The sequence below is a fragment of the Alligator mississippiensis genome, chromosome 3 (genome assembly GCF_030867095.1).
Source record: "Alligator mississippiensis isolate rAllMis1 chromosome 3, rAllMis1, whole genome shotgun sequence".
Lineage (NCBI taxonomy): Eukaryota > Metazoa > Chordata > Crocodylia > Alligatoridae > Alligator > Alligator mississippiensis.
In genome coordinates, this window is record NC_081826.1 from 222,684,724 (window position 1) to 222,704,953 (window position 20,230).

The 20,230-nt window shown below is 43.1% G+C and overlaps 1 protein-coding gene across 3 annotated transcripts in view; it reads left to right on the forward strand.

The window, feature by feature from the left end:
- DTWD2 (DTW domain containing 2) overlaps window positions 1-20,230 on the forward strand; it is a 190,579-nt gene that overhangs the window by 90,297 nt on the left and 80,052 nt on the right. For all 3 annotated transcript variants that reach the window (XM_014608602.3, XM_019478164.2, XM_059724917.1), the window contains one exon: window positions 16,183-16,372. In XM_014608602.3, the coding sequence (XP_014464088.1) occupies window positions 16,183-16,372 (190 nt within the window). The remainder of the gene's footprint in view (window positions 1-16,182; window positions 16,373-20,230) is intronic.

Below are 20,230 nucleotides of genomic sequence, written 5' to 3' on the forward strand. Positions count from 1 at the left end.
ATGTGGGCAAACAGGAATGGGGCAAGGCTGCAGCATGACCTGGACCTGGGCTCTGTTCCAGGTAAGTAGGGACGGGAGAGGGGGGGGACTGTATGTGGGTGATGGACTGCACAGGAGGGGTGGGTTCCCCCACCCACCCCCCGCATGGCCCAAAGCCCTGCCTACAGCAGCAGCAGCTGTTGGGGCACTTGGGGACCCTTCTAGCAGAGCCCCCCCTCCCCTCCCCCCCACGGCTGTTGTGCATACAGGGCGTACAATGTGAATTAAAAACAAGTCGGAATCTTATCAGAGGGATAAGGCACAGTGCCGCGTTTATTAGAACATAAAACACAACATAAAAAGAATAAAAAACAATAAATGTATTTGTTTCACTCATTCCCATGCATACTCATTCACTCATTCATTTATTCATACAAAGAAACAAACACACACATGCAGAAGTTAGACAGTCCTGCAAAGATTAAGGTGTTATCAAGTTTCAAAGTTGCTCAAGGTTAGTCTGGTGGCTGGTCAGGCTGACCAAGAGAGTTGGAGTTAGGTCTTGTTGGACACGCCCAAAACTCCTTGCAGGTGTCCATCATTTATTCTTTTGTTATCTCTTTCCACATAAACCAGACATACCACAAACCCTTACACAAGCATTTTCCTCATACTAAATTTAAGTTTTAAAGTCATGAGACAAACATGTCTAAAATCATAAGACTAGTGTTAAATACATTTTATGCTAAGCAATAAGAAATTTAAAATAGATGATCAGTTCTAAATAATAATAATAATAATAATTGATTAAATAATTTTATCTTGATGGTTAGTAGATCATAATAGGATTAACTTTATCTTAATAGTCCTTATATAAAAAGAAAAATAACAAAATAAACAGTCCAAACAATTATAATCCATAACAAGATAAGCAATCAAAGCAAAATCTTCACTGTAATACTACGCAGCGCGGTGCAGTGCAGCACGGCCCCGACCACCTGGTATCCGGCACCACCTGCACCACATTGTACAGGGCCGGTGGGGCCCGGCTCAGGGCCATGCACCTTTGGGCAGCACCTGGCTGCTCCCCCATCACCTGGGGTCCCGGCACTGCACATGGGCCACGCGTCAGGCTGGACTGAGTCCAGCCTCCATGGAACTGGTCCAGCCCGATGGCATGCAGGGCACTTAGAGGCAGGACCCGGCCCAGCCCGACGCGTGGCCCCTGCTTGCGGTGGCAGGACCCCGGGTGACAGCCAGGATGGCCTAGTGTTAAGTGAAGGTGTATGGCGCTGAGCTGGGCCATGCCAGCCTCATGCAATGTGGTGCCAGTTGGCCAGGACCCATGCCACTCTACACCATGCCATGGGCAGTCTCTTCCAGAAGGGCCTTGAGCACCTCGACAGCCGTTGCTGCTGCAGGGGGGCTGTGGGCCATGTCGGGGTGGGTGGAGGGCCCACCCCTCCCAAGTAACCCATCACCCATACACAGTTCCCCACACCTTCAAACCACCCCCACAAGGGTCCCACTCACATACCCAGCCACAAACCCCACTCACACCTATAACCCCCCCCCCCCAAACTAACCATACCCTGTATGCCCAGCTGCCAAATGGGATGGGATGGGACGGGACCTGCTGGCAGGACCCGCAGCTGTAGGGGCAACTACCACATTGCAGCCCTTCCCCATGCCCACACCGGTGCTGGGTCATGTCGCCCCAGCCTGGGGGTGCTTCTGGTCCCAGGAACTACTTGGGCGGTGTGATGGGGTGGGAGCAGGGGTGGAGGTGGCAACAGGGGTGTGTGTGAGAGAGAGAGATGGTGGTTGAGGGTGGGGGAGTGCTTTGGGTAAGAGGGGCCTCCAGAGCCAGGCTTAGATCCTCCCTAGAGCAGCCTATGCAGGGGGAGGCTGGCCTGGAAGGCAAGGGCCCACCTCAGTCCCTGAGCCCCAGTTGAGGGCTTTCCAGCAACAGCATGGGGCAGGGAGCAGAACAGCAAGGGCTGGCACTGCTCAGAGCCACAAAGCAACAGGTGGGACAGCTGCAGCTGGACTCATGCCCTGGTGCTGGCACAGAGCTGTGATTGAGAGGGAACTAGTGGGGTCTGGCAGTGGCTACAGATCAGGAATGAGGGGACTGGGCGGTGGGGTGGAGTGCTCTCAACCCAAGGGCAGAGGCAGGGCACTAGCATATCAGTGCTGCACATCCTGGTGAGCGAAGTGGGCAGAGGCATCTCTGGTTTTTCTGTGACAAAACCAGAAGTAAATGCCAAAGCGTATAGATATTTAGAATCCATTTTATTTTGATGATAGGGGCATTGGTAGGCTTCAGAATTTCTTTAAACTTGTAAATATATCAATAAAACCTTGCCCAACTGATCTGTCTATATACATAGTGGTGTTTCAATTTAATAGTGAAAGAACATTGATTTTGGGTATTTTAAAAGAAATATAGGTTTCTTATCAGAGAATTTGCAGTTTTTACACAGGGAACACCAAGATCTCTGCTGATGAGAGAAGTGTCAAGACCCAGGCAAAGGAGCCTGTCCAGGGCCAGCACTGGGGACCCAGCTGGAGGGCAGGTGAAGTGGCTGACGTCCTGGCCAATTGGGGCCAGGAGGACATGCTTTGGCAGTTCAAAGTGGGCCACCACAAGGAGCACATCTTGTATGCAATAGCTGCCCAGATGGCAGAGTGGAGGCACCAGAACACATGACAGCAGTGCCACCCAATGGCCAACTGTGCAGCCACAACCCCCTGGCAGGTGGTCCAGTGATTCAGGAGGCTCTGCGGCAGTGCCTATATCACAGCCAAGGCAGCTGTGCAGTCCCTGTCCAGATCTGGCAGGTGCACAGCCATGGGGCCACAGGTTCAAGAGTGCACATGCTGTCACAGGTGGCAGCAGTTTACAGCCAGGCAGCAGCCCCTGCCAAACTGCTGCATTGAGTAGAGGGTGCAGGGGCCATTCCAGGTTAGGGCTGCTTCAGCAGTGCAACTGGCACGAGGGGTAGTGTCCCCAGATACTAACTGGCTGGGCCTCAGAAGTTCCTGGGGACAAGTAGCCCTGAGCTGCTTGCCAGGGAAGGTTTTTATACTGCTGGGGCCAGCACAGGTTCTGGCCCCAGCCTCTAGTTCCCCCTGACTAAAGATCCGGGAGGAGCTGGGCAGGGTCAGTTTGCCCCAAGTGGTACAATTTGCCCCACACCAAAATGCATATTTAGGCACATGTGCTGAGGCAAAAATGTCTGGCACAAATTTGTGCTGCTGCTATTTGAACTGCTGCAAGCACGTGTGCCTGCATGTGTGGACACGCTCTATGAGTTTTTTCTAGTCCACCTAGCTGTCGAAGATGCATTTTTACTTTCTGCGGCTGCTCTAGAATCCCTTCTTTCCCAGGGATCAAGATTTCAAACTCTTTCACCATCTCTTCCGTTCTTAACTGCATGTAATCTATATTTCCAAGCTCTTGGTAAAGAAAATAAATTGCTGCTTTGATGTGGAACTGAAATAGGGTTAGAAATAAAATGCAGAAAATATTCTATAGCCAATTCAAGTTATTGCAGATTCTCCAGGTTCCCATAGGTTGCAGCACTGATGGACTCTCCATATTGTCATGTGCTGTGGCCTTTCTATTATACATCTCAGCACTATCCCATGTTTAGCACTACTCTAAGTGTTGAGAGGTGTTAGTTTTACAGGTGTTTCCTTTAGTTCCTCTTAGATATGTAGCATTTAGGCTGCCCTCTGACCCTTTTACCTGACAGAGGATTAGAGCAGGAGTGAAAATTTAATTACAGGTATTTATATTGAGTTAATGCTTTAAGCTTTCTCAGTGGTTCCTTGGGAGTCTTGGTTTTTCTTTTTGTTAGTTACCAGAAGAGGCTTGGTAAATTAACTTTTGGTATATTCCTAGATATATTATTTCTTTGGAAATTCAAGTGATTTTTTTTTCATTTGCAACTCTAGAAAGAAAACTACTAATTATTCCAAAATTGTACCTCCTATAGAACCTGCTGTTGTGGTTCAGTAGTAGAAGCCTTGTCTGTCATGTGAAAGACCTGAATTTGATTCCTGGATGTGCATATAACTACATTTATTGAGGCAGTAAACATCCAGACTTGGCCTGGCCTTTGAATTCTACCTCAGTGGTCTAAAGTAGGGATGGAAGGCGTGGGGAGCCTCCACTCCTTCATGCTTCTGCCTGGGCGTATGCGCCAAAGGTCCTGGTGACCTCTCATGTACATGATGTGATCCAGAAGGATGAATGGCTGCTTACTGCTACCTCTACAGAGAAAACATCCACATTTTTACAGTGTCTTTAAATGCTAAATCAGCTATGAAATGTTATTTTTAAATGTTCATATTGTATCAACACATGGAAAAAAAGTATTGATTACATCAGAGAACATCATTTGTTTTTTTCAATAGAATAAACAGACTTGTGTCTACAGTATAGCTCTGTGTGTGTGTATTTGAGAGAGAAGGAGAGAGAGAGCATGTGTGAAAGCTTGCTTCCTGTGAATAAATGCTTTGTCTGGGTTGGCTGCTAATAGTTGTTAAAGATAAGTATATACGCTGGTCAATTTAAAGGATTCTGAAATACAGATGCTTTCTGTTTGAAATCTTTTTCTAATTTACCCCTTGTAGGCTGTTTGAAAGTTGTTGCAGTTAACATCTATTCAGTAGCTCATTTGAAATTATATGAAGAATTAAGGTTAGCTTTTGCATTTTGGAAAAAAGCAATAAATAAAACCACTATCACAACTGTCATTCCTAGTGGCACCTGTGAAGAGGCCACATTGGCTGTGTGTGGTGACTAGACCCATTCTCTGGCCATTTCCAAACTGGTTTAAAGGTATATCAGCAGTATGTTGTGAGAGCATTTACATTGCTGCTGACTGCAGTAGAGCTCTGTTCAGCAGATAAGTTGTTGGTATTACATCTTTTAATGTCACAAAATTGACTTAAAAAGAAAGTTGACCTAAATTAATATTAGGGGTACACCAATAGAGATTTTTTGGGACGATACCAATGGCTGATTTTTAATGAGCCATATCAGCTGATACCGATTTGATTCTGATATGCAGCCCTGCAGCATGGAGAGTGGCATCCGGCTGGTAAGTCTGTTGGGGGAAAAGGGGTGGGAGGAGGGAAGAGGTGTGGGGGGGGTGCAGATCAAGGCTGCCACGATGCGGGAGGGAGTGGGGTTGGAGCAGGGGAAGATGCTCCCCAGTCGGGGCAGGGCAGGGCACAGGATGGAGCCGGAACTCATCTGGAGGGTGTGTGTTGGGGGGTGGGGTATGGCTCTGTGGCCTCCAGTGAGGAAGGGAGAGGGAGTTGGGCAGGGACAGGGGAAAATACTGCCCAGCCAGGGTGGGGCAGGGCATGGGATGGAGCTGCAGCTCATCTGGGAGGTGTCAGGGGGGCAGCTCCTGCCACTGCATGCACGCCAGGAGGGTATGGGGGGGTGTGCCCCCAGATCTGTGCGTGGGGTGGGGCAGGCTACTGCTGCAGGCTGGGCCCGGGGCGACACAGAGTTCTTTCCACTGGGGGCTGTGCCAGGCAGTGCTTGGGATGGGTGGTGGGGCTGGGGGGGGGCGTGAATTTTGGGGTGGCTACAGCCCACCCAACCCTACCTCCTAGCACTGCCACCCTGAGCTCATCCTAGCTAATTCCCCCACTGGGAAGAGCCTGGTGCAGCCCTGGCCCCAGCCTGTAGCAGCAGCCACCCCCAACCCCCGTGCAGATCTGGGGGCACACCCCCCATGCCCTCCCGTGGTATGCTCAGCAGTAGGAGTCATGCCCCTCAGATGAGCTGTGGCTCCATCCTGTGCCCTGCCCCACCCCGGCTGGGCAGCACCTACTCTTGCCCCAGGCCCATTGCCACTCCCTCCCTCACCACGGGGGGCCTTGATCTGGCCCCCCACACCCCTTCCCCCACAACAGACTTACCAGCTGGACCCAGCTGCAATCCACGCTGTGGGGCTGCGCTTCTGGCCAGCTGCACGCAGGCACACAGCATTTATCGGCCATAAGAAAAGAAGCTGATTGCCAATACTCTCAATTTTCCTCATATTGATGCCAATCCGATATGGGACTGATGTATCGGTACACCTCTAATTAATATAATAGATGGGGTGAAAATATTTTTGCAAGACTGCAGTTCTGCAGTTTGTTCCATGCGAACAGCACTGATTGCAGTGTCAACTCATAATATTTAGCTCTCAAGGCTGGTAAAATTTGGGAAACTCAGCTAATTGATAGCACTCATTGCATCAAGTTGCAGTCATACCTATTACTATAAAAATTTAGAGGAAATTTTTTTTTTCATAAATATGTTGGATGTTTACATAATCTGTGAACACATTTGTTATGAACTTTTATGACTGTAGCACCTTGAACACTCAATAAGTGCCATGTGTGCTTTTAAAAATATAAAAACAAATCATGACATTTTGTTTTGTGGGTGTTAATTAAAAATACTGTTCTTAGGTCTTTTTGCTAGCAGCAAATGTTCAGATACCATGATGATGGGTTCCTATAAATACTTGGGTAGATAGATTTTATAAAAAAGACTACCAGAATCTGAACCTTTTTGATTCAAATGGTGGGGGGAGGTTGTTTTGTTCTTTTAAATACTATTCTACTGTCAGGTCTCTCTCTTCAATTTACACTGATGGTTATGTAATTAGCTATGATTAGCTAATTCTCAGGATTACCAACAACTCCTCCTTTCTTCCCTTTAGTTCATCAGAAGCACCAAATTCTGTTTTAACATTTCCCCCTGAATACAGCTGATCAATTTATTATTCTTATACCAGTTCTTTCTGTAATGAGCTCACAGAATGTTTTGCAGATGCTGAGACATGTTCCAATCATTTTACTTTTTGAATGTAGTCCTAGGTAAGCATTTCCTGACACCTTATATCACAGAACAAAGAAAATAAATGCTCCAACAGAGAGAGAGAGAAAACCCTGAATAGTAACTAGGAAATGTTTAACAGTGGAAGGCATTTCTTAAAATGTTGGTAATGGTTGCTTTGGCTGGAGCAGGAGCTCATAAGGAAACCAGCATTTTCATCATGAATCACATTTGTGTCCTCTACATGTAATACATCTTCTGGTTAACATTTCTACAGTAATGGTTTTGTAAGAATTTTTGGTATCTGACATGACTCCATTGTTTGGTGTACTTTTGGATTCAGAGCAGATGCGAGTTCCTCACCCAGAAGTTCTGTCTCTGGGGCAAGGGACAGACATTGAAGGAGCCTGAGCCTGAATTTATTCAATCTTTGCATGTTAGTGTAATCTGGCTAGGCTAAATCACTTTGTAATTGCATCGACATCCCAGACATGACGGCCCATGCCTGCAGTGGCTCAGGCTAGAAGCTAGGAGGTGCTAGAGCAGCCCTGCCTTTCATAGTACTGAGCTGAGGCGGGGTGTAGCCAGGACCTGGCAGGACACTCGGATTAGCCCAGAAGGGAATTGATAACAGTGTTTACCAGCCTTAACTCAGTGTTTATCACTCCATTTAGAAAACAACAGATGCATATTACCAACTACCTGTTGACTCAGCACAGAGCGTAGCCAGCATATGGTCTGCTAGGTAATACACAGGTACCTCCTCAGCAAGGCAGAGGGGAGGGGGGAATTCCTGTTTAGCAGAGAGTGGTGGGGGGGTGGGAGGGAGGGAAGGAGCCCTCAGTCTTTGCTGGAGGTGCAACCAGGGAGCAGAGAGCAGGGGCCAGTCCTGCTGTGGAGCAGAGAGCCCCATCCAGCCCAGCCCAGAGAGCATGCCAAGGTGCTGGGGGATTCTGGTTTATGTTAAACAAGGAAGGGGTTTGGGACAGACATTGCATATACTGGTTTGATCCAAATCAGTTAAGTCTGATACTGTATTCAGGTTTATCTCAAACCAGTTTCAGCCATTTTCAAACTGGTTTATGTGCACTGAACATCTGTTCTGTTATGGGTTTAAATCAGTTTCTGATCTCTTAAACAAGTTTCTGTGTAATGTCTGTCCCTAGCCTGGAAGTAGGCGGCAGTTGTCGTCTTGTCCATTCAGTCAGTGACCTTTCTTTCCCAAATGTAATATAATGTAAAATAGTGATATTTAACATTTTTATAGTGGTTTTATGACTGAGGTTCTTCAATAGAATCATTCTATTTAATTTTAAACACACACTAAGGTATCATGTTTTCTTGTAGTCCCTATGCTCAAAACATTTTTCTTGTATCAACTAAGTAATCCTCACAGTATCCTTGTAAGATAGATGGGATAGTTATTACCCCAGTTTTACAGAAGAGGGACTTTAGGTAGAAAGATCAACTGACTTGTCCAAGGCTATGTTGAATCTAGTTGCAGTTCCAGAATCCTAATTATGTGGATTCCTCTATACCACAAACATGTCAGTCATTTAGTATCAGATACAATAGTGGGTTTTATTTTTCATGCAAATGCAATGGAGATTTTTTTTTTTTGCTATTGAATGTAAACCATTGTTGATGCTTTAGGGAGCTGCTGGCCACACACGTGATATAAAAAGATTCCTGAATGTGCTGCTCTGAACAGGATTAAAATATGGTATAGTTAAGGTAAAAATACTTTCTATACCTCATGAACATGCATCTCATGAATACTGAAAAACTACTTGTACTTCCATAGTCATGAGACTGGATAAGCATGCTCTGACAGTGGTTGGACTCATTTTAAGAGAGTATTAAGAAAGATTTTTGCACATTTTTATAGCAGTAATTGTTGTTAGCCATAACTGTTGTATTAGACAAAATGGATTTTATGGGCATGAAATGCAGGTTGTTAAATTTACTACATTAAAGCCAAATTGTTCTGATCGTTTTAATGGTATAACTTCTAATTTATATATAAACTTTTAAAAAGGAAGTTAATACTTTAACATGTGTCTATCTTGTGCACTGAACGGTGTATGATAGTAACAGGATACATTTTCTCCTTATTTTCCCCGAAGAAATTAAAAAACAAAAGCATATCTTAAAAGAGTTATATATAGTATTTTGTGCTCATGGCTACATGGTAGATTATAAAACCTTGGTGTTAATTATTTGTTGAAAAAGGTAACAATAAAAGTGATTTTTTGGAGGAGGGAAAGAGGAGGGTGAGGGAAAGTTGTATTTTTCATTGGTGTACGTAGACATATAGAAGCCTAATGGTTAACTTGCATGGCTTTATTCCCTAACACAGGGGCAGGCAAGTTTTGGCCCACAAGGCACCCTTTTTTTTTTTTTCTCATCCATCCTGCGGGTACCCATCAATTAATTGTACCCTGTCCAGCTCATGTGCTTCCCTCCCACTCTCCTGTGTGGGAGGGAACCAGCCAGCACACACACAGCTTCCAGGAAGGGCTGCTGCTGCCCGGCTTCCAGTGACTCTTCCTCATATCCTTGCTGCAGCATTTGCTCTGGACAGCAGATAGGGAAGTTGCAGCTGGGTGGAAGCACGGAGCATGGGGCTTGCAGATGTGTGGAGCCCATGGCCTGTGCCTAGCGGGGCAGTGGGAATGCAGAGCTTGGGTGAGCAGGCTGTGGGTATGGGAGTGTGGGGCTTGTGGGGTGTGAGTAAGGGAGGAGGGTGTGGGGATCCCTCACATGCCCCTCCAAGGCACACGGCCCCCACCTCTGCTGGCAGCAGCAGCAGACCTTTTGGGGTGCTTGTGGCCCTTGCAAGTGCAGCCACTGAACAGTGCATGGCTCCAGCCAGTTCTGGGAGCTGCACCTGGTGGCAGGGAGCAGACCCAGGCCGGCCCATCTCTATTGGGCAGGGCTCACGTGCAGCTCCTAGGAATTGCATGCCACTGGAGGGAAGCCCCACATGATGGAGCTGGCTGCCTTCCTCTCTCCCTGACACCATGAGCCACCAGAAGTGGCAGAAAGCCCTGCTCCCTGCTTCTCAATGGAGTCCCATGAGCTGCATGTGGCTGCAAGGAGCAGGGAAGGCAGTGAGCTCTGTTGCACAGGACTCTTCCCCCCCTCCCCCCAGTGGCGTGTAAGTCCCTGTGTGCCATAGGGGTGGGGGCTGTGTAGGGGAGTCCTCACAGCATCTACCCTCCCTCATACACCTACACCCTACCCATACCCCCCCAACAATCCCCCAGACATGCACACATACCACCATATCCTACACTCCCCTACACATGGAGCCACACCCCCTCACAAATCCCACACACATACCCCACACCCTACCACACACACACAAACTCATCCCGCATACTCCTCCATAAACCCCTGCCCCCATACACACACACAACATACAAGACTAAGACTTTATTTTTGAGCTATTATGCAATTACCTCTATATATACTACACAAACACACAAATCAGGACAAAAATATTTTTTGAAATAAAATTAAAATACATTATAGTAGATTTTTTAATTTTAGTATATGATTTGGTTTTATTTTCCAGTTTCAAGAGGGCAACCCTCCCCCCCCCCCAATAAGAAAAAAAAAGAAAGAGTACTTCTGGGGCAAGGGGAAGGACTTCCAGTGGCAAAGGTCAGGGGCTAGGGTGCAGGACTTCCAGTCCCAAGATGATGATCAGGGGGTGGGGCACCTGTGAAGGGGTGGGGCTATCAATGTAGCCCTTGACAGCTCACCAAAATTCATTAAGCGGCCCTCCAGCCAAATAATTGCCCACCCCTGCCCTAACATGTTACTGCTTGAGGAAATTTATATTACTAAAAGAATTTTATGACGACAAGAAATTTTCTTCATCTTTAAATAAACTGTATATATTGGACAGGGATCAAATATGTTGCCTTAGAATGATGAGTATTTGTTAGGAAAAAACCCAGCGCTGAACATTTGATGGGGAAAAATCTTCGGATTAAATACAGCCATTGAACTTGATAAATCTTGCATTATGTAAAGTTCATAGAATGCTAATTAATAAATAATAGTCATTAGTAAACATATCGCTTTCAAATCAGTGACAGTGAAGTTAGTGGTGACATGAAAGTGAATGGGGCGATAGCAGACAAGGTTCTTTAGGTAAATATGATGTCTTTTATTAGACCAACTAAGTAGTTGGAAAAATTGTTCTTTGCAAGCTTTTGGGCACAAACACCCTTCTTCAGGCACATAGAGAGTCTGCTGGTGAATTGTGTGCTCTCCTGGGTAGAATAGAAACCAAAATGCATGTATAGACATACAACTCTAACTGACAAATTGTCATATTGTTAATGGGCAAGATTCACTGAGTTAAGATCAGTTATGAAATGTGATGTTTGTCACATTTTAAAATGGAAATAAATAAATTGAAGTTGATACTGTTTAGATGTAGTAATGTAAGCTGTACATTTCGTATGGAATTGCGTATACCCTTTATAAAAAGGGTTTTGAAAAACAAGGGATACTAGTAGTCCATTAAAAAAAATACCAAAATATTTTAAAATTGTACTTCTCTAGATAGTCCAATGACATGAATGGGAATTTTAAGCATAGGTATAAAAAGGTCACCATTAACCAATTAGTTTTAAAGCATTTGAATATTCATGGTATATTCAAATTTATGTAATAAAATAGAATAAATTGAAGCATATGACTAATGAATAATCATTACAACAGTTTTTTTTTGTGAAAAGTTTTAGTCACATCAGCATTCTCATTATTTGTTTCTGAAAGAGTACAAAAAATTAATGTTGAATCCCACTGATTTGAAGATACTAGAAGTACAATACTTGAAGTCAGTGCAAGCTTTCATTTTACACTGTTTGCACTGAATCTTCAGCCAAACTTTTTGCATCCTCTTTGAAACAGCTAAGACTTAGAACGGAGCCAGGTTATTTAATTTTTTCATATATAAGATAACCTTTTTTTCTGATCAACAGAGTTATATCTTTTAAAGTCCAGCTCTGATCTGGGAGAAGAATATTGGTTAGAAAAATACAGCTTTTTAAAAATGGCTTAGTTCCCTCTTGAGAGTTGGTAGCTTCAAAGAGGCTGCCATCAGCATGGTGGCTTCTCTGATTGAAATGGTAGATTAAATTTAACTTCTGCTTCATGATACACCAGTGTCCTAAAGCTAGTAATGTTTCAAAATGAGCAGTGCTTCCTTAATACCAGCAGTGACACAATGGGAAACAAATTGTTGTAGCATATATTTTCGTTATCAATTTTTCCAATGCACAAAATGCAAAACCACCTGAGTATTCTTTATTTGATTTTGATTTTTAATTTGAGATATGCTATTTACAGTTTTTACTGAGTCATGTTGCATCATGTTTAAAATTATTCATGTGGATTGAGGTTAAAAAATTGAAACTATGTAGGACTACTATTGTACAGCGTAAGGTTAAGCACAGGGAGTTTGTCCAATTATTGTTACTCAAAGCTTAAGCGCAGGCTACATGAACATTTGTTCGGGATGGTTTAGAGAGGGATGATCCTGCCTTGAGCAAAGGGGTGGATTAGATGACATCTGAAGATCCCTTTTGGTGACATTTTTCTATGATATTATGATTTTTCAAGTAAGAATTTAAAAAAATGAAGGATAACTGCCTAGCTATAACTCTACTTGCTTATGTGCAGTCATTATATTTCATACTCTATTATATATGTAAACATAAGCTTACAAGTCAAATCTTGTAAGGTAAAAATTAATATATTATGTTATTTATATATGTTCCAAAAGGATTCTTTATGCAACAACTCCCATTTAGACAGCTAAATAAAATGGCTCAATTTTCAGAGCTGTTCCACATAGCAACTCCCACTGGGAACATCTGGCAGTAGTCTAGAAAATCCTGCCTTTTAGTAACGTTAATGAAGTAATATGTGATTGTTTAAAGACTGTGGTAAGGCTTGCTTGTATTCAGAGATGCAGATTGAACGAATTGTAGTTTTCTGTCAAGTAGCTTTTAAAATAATATCGTTAAGATATCTACTTTTTTCAGACTCTCTGTCAAATGTTGTTCGTTTAACAAGGAAAAAAGATAATACCTTTAACTGTCAATTCTGCAAGCTATATAAATGGGAAAGATCTTTCTTATCATATAATTGAGTTTCAGCAAACCCCTAAGGGATATTTTATTTAGGTGAGAATTATTAATGGTGGGGATACATAAGAAAGAAAAGCCCAGATTTATTGCAAATCTAAATCTCATCTCAATCAAAGTGATATATATCTTGCAAAAAAATATGTAAAAGAAAAATATAACCTCATGAACTTATTTTTTGTAACTTTGTTCCTTTCTTATCTTACCACATTATATATGTACGTTGGGTTTTTTTGTATCTATTTATTTATTTGATTTGATTTCTATGCCACCCTTCCCAAAAAGGCTCAGGGAGGCTAACAATAACAGATGCATAAAAAAGCAGAATACCCAACAAATAACAAGGTTTTATAGCACTTCTGCTTTGGCAGGTCTCAAGTATGAGATGTTTCAGAGCTGAAGAGCAACAATAGAGAATCATCTTTTGTGTTTTAGCAAGTGAACTTGGCGCACAGGTTTTTCTTGGCTAACTTTGGGGATCATGACGGAGCATAAAAGGTCTGAGAAGTCCCCTTAGGTATTTAGGGACTTCTAAGTCAAGACTAACACCTTGAATTGTGCCAAGAAGCTCCAGGAAGTTAGTGCAGACTCTGGAGTACTGGAGTTACATGCTTCTGGCAACTGACCTTTGTAAAATATGGGCTGCTGCCCTCTGCACGTACTGCAGCTTTCAGACGTTCCTCAAGGGCAGTCCCATATAGAGTTTATTACAGTAATCTAGCCTTGAAGTTTACAAAGGCATGGATAATGGTGGTCAGAATTGAGTCTTTCTCAGGGGGCCAATTCTATACATTTTACTAGCAGTGGACATGGCTTTAATTGAACTGTTCATGGTACTGAGAACTTACAGTGCCTTCTAATGTTTGGAAGTATACCATGGCCTGCAAGGCACTGAGTACATCCACAGAGTTATTCAGCATCTTCTGGTATGTGGGTGGTGTTGAGTTTCTCAGGAAAATGAGGTCTGTATATTGTCAGCATTTTCAGGGGTGGGAAGGTACATGTGTAAGGGCAGAAACAATTGCATTGTACAGACATTTAGTTTCTCTTGGGAGAGTTGCTGCTTTCCCAGGAGAAACCATGAGTATGCAGATGTTCAGGCTTATCTCTCCGAGTAAAAATGACCACTCCAAGAGAAAAATAACCTGGGAAAATCTACGGGTAACTCACTCTTGCAAATGTCTATACATGCCATGGAGCTTCTCTCAGAAGAGATTAAAGTCCTTCAACATCCCTCTTCTCCTCCCCAGGGAAAGTGTATTGCTCACTGGACTCTACTGCTTCAGCAAGGAGCAGAACACTCCTCCTTCATAATCTCCACATTGTGCTGCGTGAGAACATAGTCTGATCATGGGCAGTCTGGGTCAGCCAATCAGGGCTGTTCTGTGTACTGCTGCCATCTGTCACAAGGCAGACTAAGGGAGCCTGCAGAGCACATTGAGATGTGTGCACTGGGTCCCCCCTGAGCTGCACAGTGTCAGCACTGCAGGCTCTCCACTCCTCCAGGCCTCAGCATTTGAATGTCTGTACACACAGCTCTGGTGAAGTTTCTCTACCAGGAGAAGAAACCTGGGAGAATATTCTCAGATTATTTGAATTTGTGTACTCAGCCGTTAATGTTTTATGAATGAGCTTGTTGTTTTGTTTTTGTAAACACGTACACTGTGTCACTTTAATAATTAGTAAAGACTGTTGAATTCTAAGATAAGACTAGTACTTTAAAAATATTTTCTATAAACTGTTCATTCAAATCTGAATCAGTATCTATGGAAGCATGCAATGCCTCTGGGTATAACTCAGCATTAAGGATTAGAGTTCAAACTAATGGTTCCTGATTTTTAATTCTCTATCTATGCAACTTTAATCTTGCATTTTTAAATTAAACTTGGATTTCTGTTTATGGAAGTTTTTTTTTTTTTTTAAAGAAATGCTTTTGATTATATACTAGAAGTGTGTTTTGGGGTTGTTTTTTTTTCAGAAATTATTCACCATCATTCTGATAAGCGACTTTTATGTCTGCTCTTCTGTTGTTCTGAAACATCTTTGTATAGATGTTTAATTATTTGTAAAAAACTAATAAGACTTTTAAATCCCAAGTAAATAATTCAGAACATTCTGTGTGTCTGTGCAACTGTGAAATCTCCGTAAAGGAAATAAATGCTGAATTTTTCACTGAACCAAATGAAATGGTTTGTCATCACTGTCTGATGGGAGATCATAGTTCTATTTTTGGTCCTTATGATTTTCAGTTTGGGCTGGCATGAGTTGGGTTTATTGAAGAGCCAGTCTGGTTAGTCAGCTGTAATAGTCTCTGTTTATATTTACCTGTTGCCAATGCTAAGCATCTAACTTAAGATACTAAAACCATTCTGGATTTTATGAGCTACCAAGTCCCATCAATTGCAGCTATGTTTGTGGGTGCTATCTTCTTTTCACATCCAACAATAGAACTCACAGTTTGGAAATACAGTATTAGCAGTCATTTTTTAAAAATGTTGGCCTTAAGCTTGTGGTAAAGTACCAGCCTGTGACCTTGTGGTACTTAACGTTTTGGTTGAGAAACTAGAATGATACAAAATGTTAAAATCAAGATTGACTCTTCCATCTAAAAGGAGTCTTTTATTAAAACTCATTTCTTTTCAAACTAGAACATCTGATTTGCAGAGCACAAGATCAAGATGATGACTAACATCATTCTGACCATTACTTTGAGTCTGAGTATTATTCTATTAACTCCTCTGCGGGGGCCTCTACATGAGATGCTTAATGCACAGCAGACTAATTCTACTGAGTGCTAGCATGGTGGGCAAAGCCCATGGTCAAGTGCAGTAGATTTAGTCTAATGCACAGTAGCATTACTAAAAAACGTTCATCTGTACTAATGTGTAATAGCGCCGATTACAGCACATTTAGTTTGTACCTGTAGTACCTGTCATTACAGGTACTAAATTTCATGCACCATAATTATAGCAAATAAATTAATGTGTAGATGCACCCTTCCTGTCTCGGGAGTAGGATTGAGGATTTCAGAAGAAGGAATGGTAACAAGTGAAGTTCCATGTGTTGAACAGTTTACATTTGGAGAAGGTGACATAGGGTAGATGTGGGAAGAAAAATGTATTGTATACTTTCTCTTCCAGAAAAGCTCAAAAAGTCTTTTGTGTTTGTTTGCAGGTATCCTGAGTTAGCTGCTGTATGTAGGAATTCTAACACACTAATCCTGTATCCTGGAGCTGAAGCAGCTAATTTGGAAGAAACGGCTCTGCACCCTTCTGGTCCATCTGTAATCATCATCATTGATGGAACATGGAGTCAGGCCAAAGATATATTCTACAAAAACTCTCTCTTCCGTCTTCCTAAACAGGTATTATGTATTGTTCCTCTTCTCACATAAAGTTGTAATATCTACTTTTTGTATGGTGGGTCAAAAACCAAAATTTTGCCCCTACAAATTGCTAAAAGTGGGGAACTTTAGTTTTTGCTGCAAATTGGTATACAGTGTCAAAATAGCAAAGTTTGAAATAGTTAATTTTTAATTTTGTCGTTAACTTAAATACTATTTTGGTTTATTGAACTGGATCAATGTAGTATATTGCAACTTGGTTCTGTGTTCATTAGTGTCCTTTTTGAGTTATTATAGTGTCTTAGGAATAGCTAATTGCTAGGGGTGTGCGAAGTAGGCTGCATTTGATTTGGATTCAGATTCGGCCCAATTCAGGGGACAGTGATTCACTTCATTGATTCAGATCACTGTCCTTATTTGTTTCGGACAAATCTGAAGATTCATTTCTGATCCGGAGAATCAGCTATTCGGCCATAGACATAGCTTTATATGTTTTTTCTACATACCTTGAGGTACCAGGGCATGGCTCATGAACACTGAGATGGTGGGGCAGATGAAGCATCCCACAGGAGTGTGTTTCCACCCCCCCGTGTGCTTGGTGGTAGACCCGGAAGTGGACTGGAAGTACTTCCGCTCCACTTCTGTGTCCACCTCCAAGAGCGCGGGGCACCCCCCTGGACCCTCCCCAGCTTGGCGATCAGCTGTGGGGGGACCCCGGGTGCCCCCCCCCCAGACCGAGGAGGCAACAGTTGCTGAGCTGGGGGGGGGGTCCCCCACGCACTCTGCGGCGGGCCTGGAAGCGCACCAGAAGTGCTTCTGGTTCACTTCCACGTCTGCCACTGAGCACGCTGCTGCTCCCCTGGGACACTCCATCTGCCCCACCATCTCGGCGTTCATGAGCCACCTGGTACCTTGAGGTATGTAGAAAAAACATGTAAAGCTGTGTCTGTCTGTATCATCCAATCTCTCTGAATTGAATCGAAGGTTTCCGATTTGATTCAGAGAGATTAATGGGTCTCCTGATTTGATTCGGATTTGGAGATTTGGCCGCCAAATTGGGCCGAATCTCCTTCGAATCAAATCAGTGACCGAAGCCTTGCGCAGCCCTGCTAATTGCCTTGTACATCCATTCTTACACGTGGACTGGGTCTTTCAGCCAGACTATACCTCCTCACATGCTATGTAAACCTGGCTGCAAGGATGTACCCCAATAGTTCAATGGGAAGGAAAGCTTGGGGTGTTGAGGGTGGTGATCCGTCTAGGGACCTGGCCCACAGAAGTGAATGAGGTCGTGAGGCAGGGGTAGTGCTTCTGTGAGTTATTGTGGAAACTCTTATGGTCTCATATTAACTTTCACCTGACCCAGAAGAAAGCATTTCGTTTATTTTCCCAAAAGAAAATTGAAAAATGTCAGCAAAAACAAATTTTCCTGTAAAGAGTTGATTTTGTAATAACTGTGTTATCAGTCCAGATAGCTTCGGTGACAAATTCCCAACTAGCTTTTAAACTTGGAATGTGTAATATAAAAATATGCAGTTTTTGCCAAAACTTCTTTTTAGAATACGGACACACTTTTCAGATAATTGTTGGGTTGCACATCTGTTGGGCATGAAAATATGATATTGTTGCCCTTCTATGAAAATTCCCAACTGTTCTACCTAAATATTAGTGTAGGTTTATAAGAATCCAGGGAGGTTTTCAAATCTAATTATGGAATGGGGGGTGAATAATGTGGAAACACATTAATAATCTCCATGTAAGAGAGAATCATTAAATGCAATGTTAACCTCTTTCTCAGAATTCTCTTAAGTTTGTATTTTTTGAAAGTTAATCAAATTAGTGAGTGTAGGTCCTGATCCTTCATTGAAAATTGCATGGACACAATCCTGACAAGAATTTCACTGAACTCAGTGGGGCTGTGGGTGGGGATGCAGCAATGTATCTCTGTAAATTACGTTGCCAATCCTTCATAATCTGCTCCTGTGTTAATAATTTTTGTGGTTCAAGAAGCTATTCTTCTTTCCCAGTGTTAGATTGAAATATGTTTTATAACTTACTTATACATGACTTGTCAGGCCAGATTTTATTTTATGCTTTATATGAGTTAAGCCATTTGCCTGTGGATTTTAAAAAACAGTGTTGGTTTGTGCACGTAGCTGTTTTGTCTCTGAGGCATGCTTCATCCACAATCAACTGTATTTTATCCTAAATCCAGAGTTTACGAGTTGAAAAAAAATTGATCTCTGATAAATATTTCAAACCTTATAAATTGCAGTAAATTGAAATCTTCAGAGGTAAACTATAAAACTTAAAACCTTAACTTAAAACCTTAATGGAGTCCTAACACAAGTAGCTTATGTTTCCTATTAAATTAAACAGTAAGTGGATACCTTTTAAATAAATCAGACCAGCAATAAGGGCTGAATGTTTCATTCTTATGTATGCCAGTAAAATGTTTTATGCTGCCAAAGCCAGGTATGGTTGGTTTTCTACGTAGCAGTGTGGTATGCATCCCTGGCCAAACACATTATTTGCTGGGTAAGCTGATGAGAGGAAGAAAATCCTTTTTTAAACAAATGTTCTTGTTTTTATTCTGCCTCAGTGGTCACTAGAAGCAAATCTTTTCCCTTTTGGGCAGTAGTATTAGCCATACCGGGCACCAAGCAATTTGTGATGTAATAAGAAACCAGGCTTGATTGTGCAATTTTAAGACAGGGCTGAACTGGGCCTAGCTGCCTCCACATCAATCTTCACCCTACTATCCCCACTTGAATGCTTCATAGGCTACTTTATGGTGTCTGGGTTTCATGGTGGCAACTATTAGGTCTGGTGGGGGGAGAAGGATTGGTCATGTTGGGCATGAAAGGATCTGCGAATAAAGAGATGTTCCAGAGCAGACAGTATTTCTTTCTGGTTTAGCTAGCTAATGAAATCTGGGGAAGCCTTGTAAGATGGGCTCCACTAAAGTTACACTGCTAGATTACTGTGGAACAGTTCTGGCCTGCAGCGCACTTCCTAGGATAGTCTGGATTTAGTAAACACAGTTGCTTTTCACTTGGAGGTCAACCTATCAAGTTAGTACCAGTTGTTGTGTAGTCAATGGCACTTATGTTGTACTGGTGTTTCCCTGTTAAGGGGAGGTCCTAGAGGCCAGTAATGATCACTTCCATTAGAATCATATTGTCATGGAGCCAGGAATACACAGGGGCACAGCTTCTTCAGAGAGAGGGAAGTTTTGCCCTCTTATAGGTTCCCCATGATTTGCATGGACGTGTAGGGATTGGTGGCTTATCAGGGATTCTGTCCGTAGTTGGCTAGAGAGGAGGAACAAACCTCATGGCTGTCTTGCCCATTCCTCTCCTAAGAGAATGATTGGGTGGAAACTAGTGAAAGAGGGGTGGAGGGCATAACATAGACCAGGGATGCTCAACCTCTGGCCCGCTGGTCAAATGCAGCCCATGGAGCCACAGCATCCGGCCTGTGGGTCTTCCCACGGGTTGGGAAATTTGGTGGTGGGGGAGCAGTGGCAAGTATGGTAATACTATTACCCCATACCCACTGCCAAATTCCTCAGCCTCACCAAACCCGATCAGGGCACAGACCATGGCCCCTTCCCCTCATATGTGGCTAGATCAAGACTGAGATCACCCCCTTCTCTCCACATGGCTGGATTAGGCCCCACCTGGTTGCTCCATGTGCTGGGTCCGGCCCATGATCTGGCCCATGTACTGACTGAGTATGGTTCGTTCAGCCCATGAGGGAAATAGGTTGGCTACCACTGGCTTATCTCATTTTCTTTTCTTCTGAAACCTATTTGTGAATGTTTCCACAGTACTGGGCAGTTGGATTCAATACTCATGTAAGAGAAAATGAAAGAAA